The following is a 21,039-nucleotide window of genomic DNA, read 5'->3' as shown; positions in this document are numbered from 1 at the left end:
TGAGAAATGGACAAGTACACAAGCTAGAACAGGACACAGTAAAAATCCTAACCTGTGATAGCAGCTCTCCCTCCCCTCCTCCCTGTTGTAGGAGTAGCAGTTATTTGCTTACAGATTATTACCTTCAATTATATGAAAATCTGAGAGCCAAGTGGCCTTCCAAGACTAAGGCTGAGGACAGGAGCCACGGGACTTCCTACTGAACCAGTCCAGCCCTACCAGCTGTTCCAGATGCAGGCACTTTGTCAGTGTTCAACACACCATTCTACTACACACCGAACATCTCTTCTGTTTCAATGGCTCTTTAGTGTCTTTCCACTTCTCTGCAACCATCAAGTCATTCAGAAACTGCTACAGGGCCAGAAGTGTCACCAACCTCCCTGATTGCAACCACCACTCGACAAGACACTGGAAGCCTATCACTGCCATTTGCATTAATTTCCGTGAAACCGTTAAGTGTCCAGCCAAGAAACAATCCTCTTGTGATACTGTTTGCAACTATGGAACTTGATAACACCAGATCTGGGGAGTTTGGGTGAAGGAATAGTTGGGGAGACACCATACTTACTCACCTGCTATCACCAGCGTTTGCCACGTAAAGCTTCCCCAATAAATACACCACCACAAGGGCTGTGCAGCCTCCAGAAATATTATACACGGTCCTCTCTCGTTCTATTTGCAAATCCTATGGGAAAAGAGAACAAGTTTTATAAAGACGGCACTGCAACTAATGTTTTAGAAAATGAAGGTTCCCCTAAAAAAAAAAAAAAAAAAAAAAAAAAAGTCTTTCTTAAACTGCATGTCCCACTGGCTTTCATTACTGTTGCAGCTATGGCCACATGGTCAGGGAGAAGAACGGAAAGTCAAGGAGTATCTATTACTTATGGTACAAAGATGTTCGGGAAAAATCAGGACAGGAGATTCTAAAACATCAGGCACCAAGGAGCAAATGGCAACTCTGAGGAATGCAAAGGAATTTGCTACAGAAAAAGCACAATGAAGGCAAAGATAAATGTAGCTTAACAACAGGTATCTGGTAGTATAATTGGAGGTGCTTTACATAGACAGCAAATAATTAATGAGACCTAGCTATGACATGAATAACTACCTGCTCTCCAAAAGGGACGCTAGGATTGTGGAGCATATACCTTTACAAACAGCAGCAAGACACACTCATGCCACAAGGCTACCCGTCAGAAACACAGGGAATGGGTGGATGCTAAACTTGTTAAGGGGGTGGGGAAGGTCAGTAGAACAGTATTTACTGAAAAATACTTGGCATTCACAGACTTTCCAGGATGAACCACAGTATTTAACCCTGTGTCTCATCTCATTGCCTTTATGAGGTCCTGAAAAGACTTAATTTTTATGCATGTGCACAGGCCCAAATTTAAGGAGGTACATACCTACTCAAATAGTTCTTCCTGTGTTTAGCTTCCAACTGATTCTGAGTGTATGAAATATTATATATAAAAAAGCCCTCCTGCTTAATAGAAGTGGAGAACACAAGTCACATCTGTCACCAACAATCAATCAAGCCCAGGAATGAAAAAATATGTAAATATACACATACATATATATATATAATATATATATAGTCCCAGGAAAGCTTGAAGAACACAAAAGACAAGTAAATGAGCTATTTTCCAGTACTCCACACATTTTAAACCAAAACTGAAGTACATGCCAATGAATTCATTCTGCTGCCTCTTAGTTCAGTTTGGGGTAATAACACAGCATGTTACAAATTACCCTCCTCTCCTGTGTCCAGAATCAAATCCAATTTCAAACTGGTCTTTCCTTGTAATACTGAATTCAAACAGGGAGCATCATTTAACATTGCTATTGCAAGTACTGGCAGATCTTTTCAGTTAAACCCTGCCTACTTCTATGTGTTTCATATTATGAATATATTTGTTTGCCTCTGTGTGTGTGCATACACACATAGAGCTACACTTCAGCCATTTTCATATTTGCACTGAGCAACAAACAGCTCAAATTGTCTACGCCTTGGGGTATGGGATTTAGAGCTTTATTTTAGAGCTAAATTTATCTGAAGAAAAGCACCACAACAAATGCAAACCATGACAGCTGCAATTTGATTGAAAATCTGCAGAGCTGGAGGAGGCCAGGGACCATGCTTTGTTTCCTACAAATTTCAGGAGAGGGAGGTGACCTGGGGCAGCAGCGGGGATGCTCAGCAGCGCTCAGCCGCCATCCCAAGCAGGCTGGGCAGAGGTGTCTGTCACAAATAATGTGACTCCTCGCTGGCCAGTGTACATTGGACCCGATCCCATTTGTGCCATGAATACAGTACTGAGGCAGGCAGTGTCGCGGGGACAGCAAGAAACTGCCCGACAAGGCCATCCTCTGCTGCACACAGGAACTGCACTCTGCTGCTGGAGAGACTCGGGGTTTTACTGCTGGCTCTTAACCCATGCTCTCATTGACTTGTAGTTTTCCTTTTTCTTCCCTTTCCTTTTTTTTTTTTTTTCTTTTTTTTGGGGGGGGGGGGGGGGGAGGGAGGGGGGAAGAGGTGAGGACCAGAAGGAAAACACCTCCAAGCTAAAAATCAAATCTCGCAGAACCTTTGGTCACAGACATGGGCCTGTTATAAATGCCTCTTTATCTAATCTTGCCATAGAGAAGCTGATTTTCCTCCCCATGGTTTCTATATATTTTTAAATTAAGCTGAAAAGAACAGTTCAAAGGAAGCAGATGTTTCTAACCATCAAAATAATTTAAACTTATAAATACTACAGTGGATTTTCCAGGCATTGCCAGGAATTCTAAAAAACCTTCATCTCTGCAGTTCAGAGTATCCTCTGAGACCTTCAAACAATGTACAATTCCTCACCTGGTTTCAGCTCTGTCATACGTACACTTTGCAAGTGCTGGAATGCCTAAATTAAAATTTATTTCTTTCAATAAGCAGAATTCAGAAGTATCTATTATAGGAGAGAAGACGGATAATCCTTAGGGCCTCATTTTCAGAGTTTCCTTGACTTAAACTAGAACTGTGTACTGGATTTTTTTGAATCATTGCTGTTCATGGACTCTTCCATCCAGTTGTTGTTCAGAACTTGAATTTACTACCATGACTTGCCAGAGTATATTCAGTGCCATGTTTAATTTGATATTACATACTTTGTTTGACATTTCCTTTTTTGGGGGGAAGGAGGGAGGGGAAGGCTTTCCTACAGCTCAACAAGATTTGAGGGGACCAAAATAAAATAAAGCCCACCAATGCCACTAACTCATTCTGATGTGGAGACATTGGCTTTTAATGAAATACTTTATAACAGCGCTGCTGGGAAAGCAGTGCAGCACAAACAGGGGCAGAAACCCCAAAACGCCTCTGAAATCTTTACGAGTGTAAAGGGGCTCATTCTAGACAAAGTCAGAGTGTATACAAAGCTTTCCTCATTTTCCACCTGGAGAAAGATTTCAGAGCAAGCTTTTTTTTTTTTCCTTTCCTTTTTTCCTCCTCTTTTCCGTAGCATGCAGCTCATGCCCACACAGCAACCTGCGTGCAGGGGAAGAGCTGAGCAACACTGGGCAGAATCAAACAATGCACCTTTCAGCCCAAAGGGCAGCGTGTGCCACTCAGACCCTGATAGGGAAGGGAAAAAAAAAAAAATTTAAAAAAAAAAATTCCATATCCTCAGTTCAAAAGGCTATCATTTCATGCCAAGGAAGCAGCTAATTCACTCCTGTGCTCTGCTCTCCTTTTCAGGACGCACGTTGTAGCGGCAGGTAGGAGCAGGGGGCCCGCAAGGCTTGCCTCACGCCTGGTCACCCCAGTCCCCCTCCCCTAGGTGAGGGGGCGCAGGGAGGATGGAGCAAAGCCTGCAGAGGACACCACGAAGTGCCACGGGGTACGTTTCCAGAGCAGGCGACAGAGAGCAGGGCTTGCTTTCTCCACCGATTACAGAAGCAGCCCGAGGACGCGGCGTCAGCCCTGGGACAGACCGTCCCCGCCGCCCAGACCGCTTCGGTCTCCTCAGCGCCTGCCTCGCTAAGGCTCGGACCCGGGCTTCCCAGAGCAAAAGCACGGGTTCATCACGCTAATTAACAATCTCTTCCGAAAAAGCAGGAAGATTACGCCACGAAGCCATTACCACCCTCTCTCTCTCTCTCTCTCCCGGACCCTCGACGGCGGCTTGCTCGTGCCACCTCGTGGAGACCCTGCGGAGGGGCTCGGGCGCCGCGCCGAGCCGCAGAGCGCGGAGTGGGCCGGCGGCTCTCGGGGTGCTGCGGCGCCCTAGCTTTTCCTTCCGCCCGTCTCGACCCACGCGTGTTGGGACACTGGCCACCGGCAGCCTCAGCCGGGCGGGCTCGTGCGCGCAGGCCGCCGGTGCGCAGCCGATGCAGGCGCTGCAGAGGCGCCGGGAGACAGCATGAAAGCAGCAAGTCTGGCGGCACAGAAAGCGAATGCCAGCTATACCCGATGCTAAGTTCTACAAATTTAGGACCTTGAAAACAGAACTAGGTGCATTCAAATTGCAGTATCATCATTACAACAAGTTAGCATACTGCAACAACTACTAAAATAACTATTTTTCATTTATATCTGTCCTCACAGTAGGGGCCTTTCCTCCAGGATCTCAATCTTGCTGTGACAGAGAGCAGCTTTACTCCCTACACACACAGTATCAGGTATCTGCTTAAAAAAAACCAAAACACAAAACCAAACATGTTTCAGAAGGCATAAAGACAAAATTAACTCCTTAATCTGCTTTACCTCTGTCAAAATGGCATCAAAATGCCTGTAACTGTTTCAACCCTCCTCATTTCTGCTGGCTATTTAATCAGAGGAAGCTTTTCAAAAGGAAAACCGTACAACATATGTTGCTCTCTCAAGATTGTTGCCATTTTAATTTGAACAATCTTACAAAAGCATCTGTCTAGATTTCATCTGAGTCAAAAAAAAATCTCAATAAAGAAAATCATGATACAATGTATACAAACTTATACCTTCCAATAAATCATACAGACTAGTTCTGTGCCATTTTTTCCAATCCAAAATTAAACAGGGTTCAGTGTGGAACAGATGCTCTCTCCCCTTAATCTTTCTTTAAAATACATACTACATCACACACATGTATACAATGTTAAATACAAGGAAGGGATTATAGTTTGATGCTTCTATCCAGTACAGAACAGCACGTGGAAACATCCCTCCTGGCTCCCTAGAACTGAATCTATAAATGCTCATCTTAAAACCCAACAGATGAAAATTAAGAGAATTTGACTTATGATACCTTCAGAACTTGAGCTTATTTATTTCCTTTTAACTGGAATAATTGTGATTACTGACAATTACTGACATTGAGCATTTTTTATTTTTTGAACAGGACAGTAAATTATCTGAGAACACAACACAGAAATTTGCTAATCCCAGTTCCAACACTACCAGCGAACACCATCTAGAAGTACTTCAAAATGGAGACAGCTTAATTGTTAAATTTCTAAGTGAGGCAATGACTTGGTCTGTGTCAGCTTTCCCCAGTGTTTTACTGCATGTAGCTGTCAGACAAGCACTATCCAAAGGAAACCACACCCCAAAAAGAAAAATAACTTTAAGAAGCCTTTTGAAAGGGATGAATTGCATTTTATTTGAGACTTGAGGCAAAAAAAGGGAGAGCTTAACTAGAATTCAAAAGGCAGTTGGGGAAAAAAGTAATGGTATGCTAAATGCTCCCAGGAAAAGGAGACAAAATCATCATTAGATAAACCTGTCCGGTTGGACTGTTTAAAAAAAAAAAAAAAACAAACAACCCAAGGTATCTGTATCTATTCAGCATTTTCACCAGTTCAAAGGGCAACAATGGGTGTTTCAGGAAACAACACCGAGAAGTCTGCCTACGTGTCCAGGAAACATGAGCTTTCACCAAGTGCCAGGTAAAATGATACACTCTGCTGGCACAAAACCCTCGTACATTATGCACACCTCAACTGCATTGACCTAACTCAACAACATCCATGACGTTCCAGTACAAAATAGGACTGAACAAACAATGTGCTGTGGAAGAGGTCCAAAATCTTCACCAAAGACTACTAGGAGTATAAGCTAGCAGGAAGTTAGACAGAGGTAGGAGGAAGATCAATCATTGCAAGCATAGATGAGACTTGATCTTAGGAACCACTCCCTTATGCGGACAAAAGAAAATACTCTCTTGCCTAAACCAATTATAAGCACAAGACTCCCCCAACAGCTTAAAGCAGATATAATTATCTATTGCTTTTCTTAATCTGACCATTTTTATAAGACTTCCTTTTAATGTAAAACTTAATACTGAAATTATATTGCATTGTGGTAGACAGAGTCATTTATATAGCAAAGACAGACAATGAACTTCAGCCCTCTGGTAAAGAGCAAAAGTGGGAATGCAGGCATCTGATCTGCAGCATATGAACAAAGACACAGGGAGGAAAATAAAATATTCTCTGGACTTCAGTTTAGAAAAAGGGAGGACAGATTACTATGACCTGTACATGGAATACCCAGACACTGTAACGGTAGCAAGTTATCCAGAGTTCCTGCATTTGTCATACTCTATCCATAAAAGCCCTCCCCAGCAGTCAGGTGCCTGGACATGAGCTGAGACGGTCTTCTGCATGAACACCTACCAAACAGAGGTGTGAACTCAAAATAGAGCAGGGCAATAACAGCCCTGCTCACTCAGACATGTTCAGGAAGGCAGCAATAGATAATGCACACACTGGTCTCATAAGAAAGGTAGAACACTGGAAACGGCCCTTCTTTAGCTCTCTTACTTGCACTTTCCAGTCCCGTGAAACTCCATTTCTCATCTCTCCTGCACTGGGAGTCAGTGTCAACAGGAGAGAGAGAGTGTCATGTCACGCACTCAGAGCATAGCATTCTTCTGGCCTGAAAATCGCCCCAACTGAAGCATGAAATTGGTGTCCCTCTCTTAAGCATGCTCTGAACCCACTAGGGTGCAGGGGATGGCCAGTGTCATCTTCTCCCTTCTTTCTCGACGAAGAAGGGAGCAAGCTAGTCCTCCCTTTCTGAAAAGGGCATGCTAAACTGACAGGAGATTTTCACGTGTTCTCCTCTTTCTTTTCAGCTAGCAGAAACTGAGCCCACTAGCCACAGTGCATAAATCTGCTCGCATGCCCCACACTGAATGATGCCTAAGCCACAGCTGTAGATCCCGCTCCTGGACCTACCCACCTAAAAGTCCAAATCCAGTTGGTGGTTCTGTTTGTCTGCACTTCCTTGGGGAGAAAGAACAATCCAGCAAGATAATTGCTATTCAGAATTCAAAGTGATGCACCACTTTGTTATAACAACAACTGTAGTCTCTAATTAGATGCACGTACTAAACAAAATTCACATATATCAGGAAAAACAATGATCAAATACTTCTTTTCAGACAACAAATAAAACTTCTGGGAAACACTCATTAGTTCAAAAGCCTTCTGCTCAAATAAGAGGCTTTTCTAAAAACAACAACAACAACAAAAGAACAACATCAGATCTCCCAAGACCTGTTCTGCATGTATTCACTGGCAGGCCAAGCCTCTGCTCTGCCTGACAAGAATTATTTTTAATAACGTGGAGAAGTGAAGGGGGAAGGTGCAGAGCAGCTACATCAATTACAGAAGAGAAAAAACAGCCTTCCATAGGGAAATTGATGGATATTCTGTTTCCATAGGGTCATGATTTCCTCCCAGTTGTTCATGCTGTACACAAGTCAAGTGGGTGGTAGTAACATACTGCATACCCCACTCACCCACATCCAACCTGCCTCAGTCAAGAGCTGCACACACACTCTCTACAGTCACTACTGTGCTTTATGAGCCACCCCAACACTAACATGAACTACAGGTCATTGGATCAAGGATGCTGCCCCTCATCCATGTCCCTGATGTGACCTTTTATGACCTGTTTATGTAGTTGTGGGCAACATGAACAAGGGTCTGTGGTGCAAGGAATGCTAAGAGCCTTTGCTGCTGCTCCGGTAGGGCAACGAGGCTTTGTAAAGTGCATGCCCATATACACAGCCTTATGATAACAGCCAATGCTGAAATCTGCCACTGTGAGGCAATACTAATTTTTATCTTAAAAGAGGAAGGGAAAAAAAAAAACCAAACCAACAAGGAAAAAGAGCACCAAGCTTCTAAGAGTCAAGTAATCCACAAACGTGGCCGTGGTGCTGCCTGTTACTTACGATGCAGTTCCTGCCTCACAGGGATGTACCAGGTAAGCTGCTGAGGCTCTTAAATAATTCTGTCTGCACTCAGATGGTGTTTAAGTAGGGGAAGGAAAAAAAAAAAGTGAAAAAAATCTCTAAAAGTTCATCTTCTCCAGGACATGCGACTTATTAATGTATGCAACAAGGACTTCAGAGCCCTGAGATATACATACCATTTCCTTGAATGCACTTTCTATGGCCCCAATAACCAGGCACTCATGTGGGATCTTCTTCTCAGTGAAGAAGCGTGTTGGTGGGGTGCTGGGCGAGCCCGGGGCCCCCACGCCACCACGCAGGGAGGCTGCCCGCGTCAGTGTCCTGCTGTTAGTGGCTGGGTTGTCAGGCTCTTCTCCCAGGCAGGTGGGCGGAAGGACGGCCGTGTTCCTCAGGATGTCCACAATCTCCTGCAGCTGCTCCAGGATATGGTGCTGCAGCAGTTTGGAAGCGACCACAGCTGCCCCTGACCCAGCATGTCCATCAAACAGGGACCAGTAGTACAGGTTAATCCCATCTGTGTCCTGGAGAAGCAGGAGGGGAAGAAAGGGAAGGAAAAAAGATGGTCACTGTTACACGGCCACGAGTGAGGTGACCGGTGGCACAGGGGCAGCAGGGAAAACACAGGTAACTTTCCCAGAGGTAACCTTCTTTCTGAAATGGAGAAATACCCACTGTGTTAGTACAGCTCTGGCAGGAAGGAGAGATGCATATTTTTGCCACACACCCCCTTTTTTTTTTTTTTTTTTTTTTTTTGAGGGGGTTAAGGGAAAGGGGGGGGAAGGCTGAACTTGCATGCTTTCTTACCTTACAGCCATCATAGGATGATGCACTGACCAAGCACAGCTATCACTGTGAGACTAAGTTAATTTCCTAATGACTGTGTAGATCAGAAGAAAAGCATTCGAAAATCACATCATTGATAAATGATGGACCTACCACCATGGACACCAAAATTCTACACAAGACAGCACCTGGTACTTCTGTGACAGAACTTTTTTTTCACTAGGCATGAGACAAAGGACCTCAGTTTGACATCTAGTAACAAGATGTGATCCCCACTTTCATGACTGGTAGGTAAGGTCCATCCGTGCTGGCAGATGGGACAGCTCAGGCTTCCCCTGCCTGCACCAGCCCAGGAACCAGCACAGCGCAGAGGTCCTCGAGGATAGCAGACACAAGTGGGATCAGCTGCACTCCACCCATGCTAGCCTACACCTTCACTGCCTAGTTCTTCCCAGTCCTCTGAAAAGTTTCCTCCACAATACTGGAGTTACATACCCTCTGATCAGAAGAGCTATGCAAGTGTTTTGATATAGCTCTCAGCATAATAGTATGCTTTTAGATCTTATATTTTAGCTCAACTCCTAGCATGCTGGTCAGCACAACCGTGCTCATACAGGCAGAGTATCCAGAAAATTTTGTAGACCTAATTATTAAAATTAAGGTATATGTGGTAATGTTACATATTTGTTCAGCAGTTACTCATCAATGATGCAATTTTCAAATACTTCTCCCTTTCTGCCCCACCCAGTCTCCTCTGACAGGTGTAAGTCAGCTCCACTATTGCTCTGATTTGAGCAGAAACCATGTTTTTGTGGTGGGGTGCCCTATCACTCAGATAGGGCCCATTAATCCAGGACTGGAGGCAGACTAAGTTGTGGACAGCACAAGCTCTGATCTGCCTGAAAAATACCAAGGAGCCATACCCTAGATAACCTCAACTTTTGGGGGAGAAATTCACCTAGAAATCCTCAGGGAAGCATTTAAGGCATAACAATACCTGTCTTTGCATGATAGCATATTTGGCAGCAGCACGTGCAAAGAGTCTTTCCAGTCTCTCCTTTCCCCTCCATGTCTTCTTAATCCTGCACCTTCTCCCAGCTATGCTGAAACAACTGTTTGTGGGGCTGCCTTGCGAGTCAGATGTGGGTGGACTAATACAGACTTCGAAATAAATCATTTTGTAAGGGACAGGAATCAGGCAATACTGTTGCAAAGCACCTCATACTAAGCAAGCATAACCTAGATATCACTGCAGTCAAAGAACTTAAAAATTATATCTGCATGTCACGCCGACTGTGGTCTAATTCAGGACGACAGACATGATTTGTTTCATTCACCCGAACACTGCTCCCTTACACAACAGATCGGCATATAGTCTAGGCACCACCTGCATCCTAGCACTTCATGCCCAAAGCAGTGCTTATTTCAAACTTATGGACAGGGCTGTGAACTGCAGCTCTTTTTACTTTCTGCTGTCCCAGCTGCTCCACAAAGGTGCCAACCACTGGCTGTAGGACATGGCAAACAGGTTGGAGTAAGAACACCATGAATTGTCATTTGCAGATCCAAAAGACATCATTCATTGTTGCCCCGAGGTACAAAATCCAAAACCTAATGCAAAATGTCTCTTTTAGCAACATGTATATAGACCATCACTACAAGTTCATGCTGTTCAAAGGGCAGAGTTCATTGCTGAACGAGCATTATTACCTATAACTTACTTTGTTGAAATGCACATTTAAAAGCCTTGATTATAAAAATTACATAAAAGTCTATTTTTTTAGCTTATAGCATTGCTGCTGTAGTAAAGTTCAAACATATTCTTAACCAGTGCATTAACAATATAGTCATCTATTCAGTGGAGAGTTCCTCCAAGAGAAGGAATTCAGCAGTCTGTTGCGCACTCTTCATTTCACGACTGAAATACTGAGAAAAGGGAGTATTGTCCTACAGTACTGGATTACTTACCACAGTAAGGATCTTACAGGATACATCATATAATGGTGGAAAAACCAACAAATGTACACATTTCCGAATGCGGCTCCTTAGCCAGTCCCACCCACTTACCCAGTCTGGTAAATTCACCAAAAACCTGTTGTGAAATTTCACCCCAAAGGCATGACTGGCAATTGTGCTAGCTTGCTCTGGGCTCAGAATCCCTCCAAGTTCACACAACACTTGGCTGTAAAATTCTGCTTAAGCCATTTTTAAAGGATAACAGAATTACTGACTAAAAAACCTGTTTGTAAAAATAGATTGCTATTCATGCAAAATGCGAAGTATTTTGCCAACAGAAACAAGTATCCCAAAGTGAAAGTATTTCAGATAAAAACTGAAGCCATTTATTCAAAGTGGCAACACTGTGCCTCTTGGGAGTTGTAGATCAAACTACTACTGCTCCCATTCTTCTCTTAGGGTTTGGCTCCCTGGCCAAAATCCACCTCATGATGCACCATGGATAATGCTTCCACAGCTTATGTCCTCATGTCATTCGAAAGGTGCTACTCCTTTGGAGATGTGCTGCCTTTGGGGGAAAATGCATAAAGGCATTACACCTCTGACTGAAATGGAAATATTTTACTTTCCACCTAGAGGAAGAAGATAATTTTGTCATTGCACTCCCCCTGCCCCCAAACTATGACAGAAACTTACAGTTAAGAACAAGTTTAACCCACCCCCACCCCCCAATTTGCTTAAGTTTTCCAAAGCAAGCCCCCACCAAAGTCTGTACTAGAGCTTTTCAGAAGATAAAGGAGAACAGTTATTAACACATTTCCCTCTCATTATTATGACCCCAACACTGGATATGTCCGACACTGAACAAGCCTCATGTGAACTTGGTAGTCAAATAAGGTGCCATCAGAGACTGGGAAGCTTTAAAACAGACCAGAACAACGGCCCATGACAAAAAGTGAAATTGAAATGTTACCACTTGTTTCCTCTAAGCCAATGGGCAGCACAAATTAGGACAGAAAAGCTCACATGGGCCTGAGCTGTATTCTCAGGCTGTCGCTGACATGAACACAGCATGGCCACATCAGCTATGGCGGTTTTTCTGGAGTTCACTGATCCTGTCCTTTTTGGACTAGTAATTCTTAAACAAGTGGGTGTTGCTATCAGTTCAGCTAAGTTCAGACATCTACCTTGCACACCTCCAAGACAGTTCTCTAAACTGCCCTTATAACTCAGCAGAGAGAAAAACCCCCTGCACTTTCAGACTATGCTCATCTCATTCCAAAGTAGATTTATTTTTCCCTGTTAACTGCAGAAGTACCCTAGATAACAGAGGTCTGTATTATAAGCATATACAGTCAGGGGAGATGACCACCACAACACTGCTCTTATACACACGTTCTGTGTGAGATGCTTTAGGGCCTTAACTTCAGGTGGGATCTGCAGACATTACTGTAACCTAAATATTAGTCTCCAAAAACTTCTATGTATTCCTACGAAGCTTCATTTACTTTTGAACTAGCAAAGAGAGTATAACCACGAATAACCTATTAGCTGTCTAAAAAAGGAAGAGGAAACAAATTCCTTTCCCGCACCCTGAGAATAAAACCAGCTCGTCTATTTCAAAGAAATGAATTCTCCAAACCCATACTAATTTCATGAGAATTAAATATATGGTGCAAATAAAGCAGCAACTCAGAGAATGAGCAAGGGCTGGCAGTCAGGGCACACAGATGAGACAAAAAGCACAAAAAGGTCCTTGCTTTTCCTCCCACAGCTGAGATGACCTCTGTAGCCACCAAGCAATTACCTATTTTGGTGTGCATATGCATGGCTGTTCTCTGTCTTTCACATTTGGGAGCTTGAACTTCTTCCCAAAAGTATCGACGTTCTGCAAACTCTCAGAGAACAAGACATCTATTTCTACTAGCTCTGGCGGTATTCTGTCAAAAGTAGTCTTTCAAACATCAATCTCCATTTATTCTTTTAACTGGACAGAGCCCTCAAGTGGGAGTATGATCGGTCACCACAGTGATTTATTTCAGATTTTCTTTCAAAAGATTCAGATTTAACAACATTCTGAATAGCTACCAGATACATGAAGATCCTTCACTGCACTGACCTTACAATTCATTTCTAGAATGTACTAGGAAATTTAATAAGCTTCAGGCTCCTCAACGGCTGACCTAGCTTTCAGGAAGGTTCAGCAGTCTCCTGGGTTTTGTAATTGTAAAATATAATTAAGATATGCAAAGTTTTGGGTCAAGCAATGGATGAGAAATCATGAAAGAAAATGCATATATATACACATAATTTGAGCTCAGTTATAGAAGAAAAAAAAATGGGCAGCCTTAGCAATATATAGTGATCAATTTGGGACAAATTTTTCAGGTAAACTAGACAGCGGTCCTACGTTGCAAACCTTCAGAATCTTTTTTGAAGCTAATTCCAAACAGGCAAATAAATCATGTTGCCACTAAAGATTTATTCTCAAAACCACAACCCACCCTGACTACTATTGTTCCATATATGAACTACTCACAAAATGCATTAGAGCGCATCTTTAATTGCAGCAATTGCCACCCCATCCTCAGAGAAAAGCCTCCTCATGTTACTGATGATATGTTCGGCTACCTGTGGTAGGCAACCAGCTTTGCATCACACAAAACGAATACTCCGTCTCATCTTTGTGGCAAAGAAAACTGCAGAATTAATAATTATGTATCCTCACATTACAGTGACAATTAATAATGCATCACATTAAGTCCTGCAACCTGACTGTCACTATGACAATATCCTGGCATAAGACTCCCATTTCACTCACTGATGGTCTTCAGTATTCATTATCAAGGTACCTCATAATTAAAGGCATTTAAAAATAGTACTAGTGAAAAAGCTGCGCAATTTAAAGTGAATGCTCCTGAATGGGGACAGAGGGCAAATATGATTAATCAAGCAGCAGTGGAGTGGGGTGGGGGGAAGGGGAGAGAATTAATTTAGGGTTGAATTTGCAGAGTCTCTCCTTTCACTGCTCTGCTCGGTTTATCACCTGTTCTTTCAAGAAGAAAATCATATTTATGCTATTTAACATGTTTCCTTGGATTTTTGTGTGTGTCAGGGCTAAACAAATGTTCACTTCTCCATCTCCTCATTTCTGGCCCACCACCTCCTTCTTCCCACCCCTGGAAGCTCTGCAGAGTCCACCCACAGAGTCAAGGCCACGACAGTGGCACCAAACCTGTGTGGACAACCTGTGGATCTCCAACTCCCTTATGCTGCCTTGCCAAAGCGCAGGGCTGCATTGATGAGGTTAGCATTAAACAACCTCACATGCAGCTGCCATTTAAGTTTCACAAACTTCCCAGAAAGCAGGGTAAACCAAAGATGGCATGTGGCCTTCTCAAAGATTCTGTGGAAAAAAAGAAAAATCTAAGGACGATGAAACGGACTCTGTTAAATCAAGAGACAGTTCCTATTTCCCTTGTGCTCCACACTTTAAAAAACTAAACAAGAACAGAAGAAATTTTTCTTTTCATTGGACAAATAATAAACTGCTTCCCTCATCCCTTCTTCCTTCAATATTTCTACAGGGTGCTTTACCACTCGGAGACAATTTCAGATTATGTGTTACGGTGGAATTTCCCTATGAGCCATTTACAGCATTCAGCCTCTGGCTTTCTTAATAAATACTTGCCAGGACAATATTATACCTTTCACTGGAGTGTCTCAAGCCTGTATTTCTACATCCTATTGATACAGCATAAGTTGCACCCTCATCGCATTTAACAGCAAACTCATACAGTTCTTAAAAAAATATTTGCTAACAATGCTATGTGAGGGCAAAATACAATATTATACTTCACAGTATAAAAATATGAAAACATAAAAATATGACACATGGTAGAAACGTGTGCATCTTTTTTTTCCTTTTAAGATATATTCAACCAGCAAAAAATGTACCAAGGAAAAAATCCTACTAATTGCTAATGTAAGACTGCCCTCTAGTAGAAAACTTTCTCCAGAAATATGCTGCCTGTTTTGGGAAAATATATCACAAATTTAAATTCACAAGCTGTGGTCTAATAACATGGTAGAATAGGTTTTACACAGCTAAATAATGAGTGCTATAGCACTCATTCAAGTGTCATGTAGAAAACAGAAGTAAATCTGTAGATAAGATGATAGCATATAAAAAACACGATAACAAGTAGCATGAAAACAGTATACTATATTACACAGATCAGCTGGCTCCTCACTTCAGACATTATGCTCATTTCTGGTCAAAATATGTCAGAAATAGAAGAAAGAACAGAAGATTTGAAATAAAAATGTTTCTCTCAAGAAACTTGAAAGGGAGTGGCTGTTTATCCCAAAATTGATTCTGTATCTTTCATCTCAAAGTAGGAAATACACTAGTGAAGAGAGGAAGAGAAATCAGAAAATTCTGTGAGATACTTCACATAACACAGGGTAACTGGGTATTTAGCGAGGCTGACAATCATTAAAAGAACAGCTTTCAAAAATATGCAGTCAGTTTATAGACCCTACCATTACGATACCATAACAGTATGACAACCATAATGGTGGATACCGTCAAGGCTAGTGAAGACACCTTTCCAATAATGAAATAGTTTTATATCCCTGTATTTTTAATGCAATCTAAACTTATTAACTATGTAATGTTTGGAAAAAAGTTCCTTCTGAGGAAGATGATTACCCATGCAGTATAGTATATACCACATAGCGTGCCTTTTGCTCTTGAGAAGCATTTGATCCTACTCAAAGCTGGAAGCTAACTGGACTTTGTGAAACAATGACACAAAGCTTTTTATGTCCCATGCATGCCCCCAAAATATGAAAACACAGGCAAATTCAGTACAGCTACATCCACCTACAACCCAGATGTAGAGGTCCCTGACCAGGTGTCTCACATGCTAGGCCTGGAACTTAAATGTGGTGTTAGACCAAAGCTAGTACCTCTGCACAGCATCAAGATGTGTCTACCCAGGCTGGTGTCTGCACAAGGGTCTTTGCAGTGTGCTGTGTGGATGACACAGCGATGCCCTTTGTGTCAAACAAACCCATCACCTGGACCAAGCACATTGTTGCTTATCTTGATGTGTTTTATATACACAAATGAGTACTGCGGCCAAATGCTTGCTTCATTAAACATAATTAATGCATACAAAAATTAAATACACCCACAGAACCAAGCATCCACAGGAGCCAATAGCAGACAGTTGCATGGACCTTCTAGGAAAGACTTTTTAAAACATAGACTATTAAAACAAATTCTGTTTTACCTTGCATGACTGTACGCAGAACTCAGTCCTAGCAAGTACAGGGCACAATTCTTTATCCAGGAGTGTGCAAATACATACTTGAAAAAAAATCATGACTGTCTGAATACAATGAGGAGTATAAGCACACAGGAACTGGGACAGGCAATTTAAGGGAAGATTTGACAGAGGAAAGAACAGGGCTATTTGCAAACCTGGAACATCTGTCAGAGTCTGAAAAATGTTGCAGCAATAATGAAGTATAAAACAGAACAGGCGGAGCAAGAGGTGGGGAGGGGAACAGTGCAAGAGGAACACTTGTTGCTCAGGACCCCGATGACCCCTGCAGCCATCAGGTGTACCAAGCCAGGGTTTGGGGAGAGAGGCTGAAGCAGACTGCTAATCACAACCTGGTTTAAAACAAAAGCAAAAAACCAAAAAAAACAAAACAAAACAAAAAAAAGGGTACTTATAGTCCATTGAAAGACTAATTATCACTTAGGGAGAACTTGTGTTCTCCCAGCAGCAGAAAGACTGCATATCCACATTGTCTGACTGTAACATTCAGATAGGGCATTTAGTGTTACATGGCTAAATGTCTGAATTGAACACACACTATCAATCATTGCTGGAGCCTGAGCTCATGCTTAAAGAGCAGATGAAGTAATTAGCCAGTCAGGAAACAAGACAGATGAAGAACAGCAGATGATTGCCAGTAGACAAATGCATGACGTACATCACTCTCCACACAAAGAGAGGAGCCATAGTCTGCAAAAATCACTGAATTCAGTGTGCTGGATGACCTTACCCTACCTGCATAAACCAACCTTGCTACATGCAATACTGCTTCAGTGAAAAGAACCCAAATGACTGTCTAAGCCTTAATAAAATTGTATGACTGTACAAACAGTGATACTGCTATGCTTGCAGTGACCATCACTGGACAAGTCAACCACAGCCATTAAATGCACAGTATTCTGCAGCAGTAAATTCCTCACGATTATATTTTCAGAAATGAAACAAAAAGGAAAATCCAAGGAGTATTCCCCTCCCCATCTTTAAACTAAAATGTCTTAGATGCAAGGAGCATTTTTCAATGCAAGAAATCAAAAATCAAGTAGTAGAGCTAAGAAAAAATATAGTTAAGTGTTCTGTATTTAAGCAGAGATAATTAGTAAGAGGTAACTGAAAATATATGAAACATTCAGTAAACACCTTTTAGAGTCATATTGCCACATCCTTTTATATTTATTTTGTACTTCTCCACTGACAAGATACAGAAGTCTGCTTACCGAATTGTCTTTCAGCTGGAGACCTTCTCCATTGGGCAGCGATGACCTCCGTTTTGTTGAAGAGTTCTTGTTTGGTGTAGAATTAGCGCCTCCAGCTTTCTTCTTGACAATGAGGACTTCACAGCTGGCTTGATCTTCATTGTGCGTGCTCTTCCCTGCATTTATTACCCTAAGAAAAAACAAATCAAAAAAGAAAACAAGGGACATGTCCAAGTTAGCAAAGCACAGAAGCCTCCGTCTGTATCTCATATGTGACTCAAGATGTATGGAACCACAGCCCAGAAGTATTGCAAATACCAACTGAATTAAAATACCTGACTTTCTTACACACATACATATACCTACATACACACATGCATACTTGTTTGTTTCCATACATCTACACATGGCATAACAAGCATTTTTCACAGAACTATGTGAATAAGAACCAAGGGTATCATGAGCATATTCTGCCCTGAGGCATACCATACTTTTCTTTAAAGGGACTACTTGATGGTCAAGGCTGATAACACTTATGCCTCCTAGTTGAAACATGAGATCCCCAGTTGCTTTTCTACCTGCCAGCCTCTCTGCTACGGTGAATAACGAATCTGTTGGCTAAGGGTGTGAATTCTGTCAAGTTCCAAGTCTTGCACAAACAAAATACTTGCTATAAATCTAAAAAGCTGTTACTGATAAAGGCACAGAAAAATATGCCACTGCTATTAGTCTGTTTATAGGGCATGTATTAGAAATGGCGTGACAGAAATACAAAGGAAAGGCTTTGCCTTATATTCCAACATGCAAGTCAAGCTTGCTTGTACCACAGCAACACAGAGATATGCATACTAAGTACATCCCTCTAGTACTGCAGAACAACATAACCTCTCCCTCCCCCCAAAAAAACCTCAAACCCTCACACCTCCGTCCCACCTGCAGCATAGAGAGCAGAAGATTTGCACCAAGAGCTGCAGGCATGCAGAAACCAGCACTAAGAGCTCAGTACAAGTTTCAGACAGTCAAGGGTATCCTGAGACTTGCACCACAACTGCTCGTCTTCCTTCCATCAGTGAAGCTGAAATAACAGCTATTCCACCACCAAGCAAAGACATTGCCACTTTGATGCAAGCATGTCTTCTTCCACAAACACTGTCTAACCACCCCTCTTTACTACGAGGTTTGAGTCACCTAACAAGCTGACCACTAGTCAGAGACAGCATGTCCACTACTGGAAAAACACCAAGTTTCACATCAGGCATACCATGTCTTTAAAAAAAAGCTGCTGCCTCCCCAGAAAGTAAAACAGCTTGAAGGCACATCATAATCCTGATGGCAAGTTCAAGACATACCTGACTTCTTGATCTCTAATGTTTTCATTACAGTAACATTTTACATAACAGGAAAACACTTGCTAAAGGTTGTTGAAACAAAAAGAAAACAAAAACCGAAGGAAGGCCTGCAGGGGACTCTGCCCCAGCTTGCCTGCTCTTGCTGAAAAGTCAATTCTGTTTCAGCCTGGCTTAAAGGTAATATATTCTTTTGATTTTCTAAAAGCAACATGATACGGTGACATGCAAATGAGTATTCCTGCCTCTGATTAGAAAAAACAGTCGTGTTCTAAGAAAATGTGCATCCACTACAATTAACTGCTTTCAGAAACTGAAAGTTTCCTTACAGTGCTAAATGTCACACACTGCAGTCTGACATCCGTCTGCACAATACCACAAGTTGTTTACAAGTATTTCTTGTAAATAAACACCAACTGTGGATAAAATTATTTTGTGAAACACACAGAGAACAGAGATGAAGCAGCATCTAGTTGCAAGGCACCTGTGAGCAGTTTAACCACTCACCTCCTGTTCTGTTTAACATTTGAGCAACTGGAGATCAAACATTGAGACACAATAAGCTAGTCTGAAAACTCGACGTTTTCTTAACATATTGGGAAAAATGGAAGCATATATTCAGAAACAGGAGGGGAAAAAAAAAAAGCACAAATACCAAAGAATTTAAATCAGCTGACCAACACATCTTTAGTTTGAAATGCTACAAGCATGATTAAAATATTGCAGCAGCACAGAAAGTGTAGTTTTATCATATGAAGAGCTAATTAATATTCAGTTTAGCTGATCACTCTCCTCACTGATGCTGCTAGCTGTTTGCAACCCCATTTAAAAAAAAAAAGCAAAAGACAAATAGAGACAAAAGCAACTCCTTACAAAAATCACTACCTTCATTACCACTTATCGTTCCTTACGAAAAATCACTCAAGTATTGGAGCTGCTCTGGTTTCTAAGCTTAGTGATGGACTTCAGTACTTGAATGGTAGGAGACGTTCTGTTGTTTAACAGTGTGTTAAGTTATGCACAATACGGTATCATTTTATAAAGCTCTTGCCAAGAAAATTTGTCAAGGCACTGAATACATTAGAAAGGCTACAAGAACAAAGTGACCTAACAGACTAGCTTGGCAGTCAGCTACCATGAAACACCTGGAAGTTGAACCTGCGTACCAAACACCTTGTTAGAAGAGGATATGGTCAAAAGGAACCTGGCAAGACTGAACACTGAGAAGATGTGAGGGTTGGGGTGTCAGTATGTGTTCCCTCCCAGAATTCCACTTTATCTCCCAAAAATCCAGTTTTCCTCTCCCCAGCAGATGATTAAGTTTATTTTGGAAATCCTTCTGAAGATTTGAACTAATCATAATGTCAAAACAGTACTTATGGGTGCTACCAGGTAATGCAGAGTCTAGATGCCAAAAGCTGCCCCTCTCCTGGCATTGGTACTCTTCTACTCTCACATCCCATCTCACAGGAAAACTTTGGAAAAGGGCTGCAGTGAAGCCCTGTGATTTTTAATCTCAAAGCTTGAGCTATGCGTTGGTGCCTGATGCCTAGCACAGAAGCTGGTAACACCTTCTGCTCAGCTTCAAACATCTCTCTGTCTTTGCCGCCTTTTGAAATCCTTTTCTCTCTGCAGCTTCCTAAATCCCTCCTCGAGGCAATTCTTTCAACCAGTTCTCCAATGCTGATTTCACTGTTGTCTTTCCTCCTTGCTCTCCCAGACTGTAACTTACCAGGACAAAACCCACATCTAAGCTGCTTACACAAATAACAAAGCAAAACTAACACGATATGCATACCTCCAAAAGGTTAACTCTTAATTAGACCTCTGAAAATTTTTATGGAAAATCTACCATCCCCCTCCTTCCACAGAGGAAGTGCCTCAGCTTCCTAAGATTTTTCAGTTCCCCTTCATATCTCTTTTTCTGTCTGCCTCGAAAAATAAGTTATCCTCCAGTAAAGCGAACAAAATGAGATAAAGCACTACCTTCCCCCACATAATTAAAACCCCCTTCCCCCACCAAAAACCCCCTCCAATCATACAGTTGTCCTCACTTCCATTTTATCATGGATGCAAATAATAATAAAATGCAGAGAAAAAGGAATTAAAAAAAAGATTGAGGCCTATATAATTCTCTAGCTTTTACTCAGAGACATGTTTTCAAGGGAATTCTTGCTTTTGTTTT

The 21,039-nt window shown here is 42.0% G+C and overlaps 1 protein-coding gene across 1 annotated transcript in view; it reads right to left on the bottom strand.

The window, feature by feature from the left end:
- Positions 1-21,039, bottom strand: part of PPM1H (protein phosphatase, Mg2+/Mn2+ dependent 1H) — a 134,540-nt gene that overhangs the window by 53,975 nt on the left and 59,526 nt on the right. The window contains exons 2-4 of the mRNA XM_050910442.1: positions 17,530-17,698; positions 8,399-8,743; positions 573-685 (exon numbers count right to left, since the gene is read on the bottom strand). Of these exons, the coding sequence (XP_050766399.1) occupies positions 573-685; positions 8,399-8,743; positions 17,530-17,698 (627 nt within the window). The remainder of the gene's footprint in view (positions 1-572; positions 686-8,398; positions 8,744-17,529; positions 17,699-21,039) is intronic.

This window comes from Gymnogyps californianus, chromosome 1 (assembly GCF_018139145.2).
Source record: "Gymnogyps californianus isolate 813 chromosome 1, ASM1813914v2, whole genome shotgun sequence".
NCBI lineage: Eukaryota > Metazoa > Chordata > Aves > Accipitriformes > Cathartidae > Gymnogyps > Gymnogyps californianus.
The sequence above is the reverse complement of the archived record's forward strand: the minus strand, read 5'-3'. Positions and strand labels throughout refer to the sequence as shown.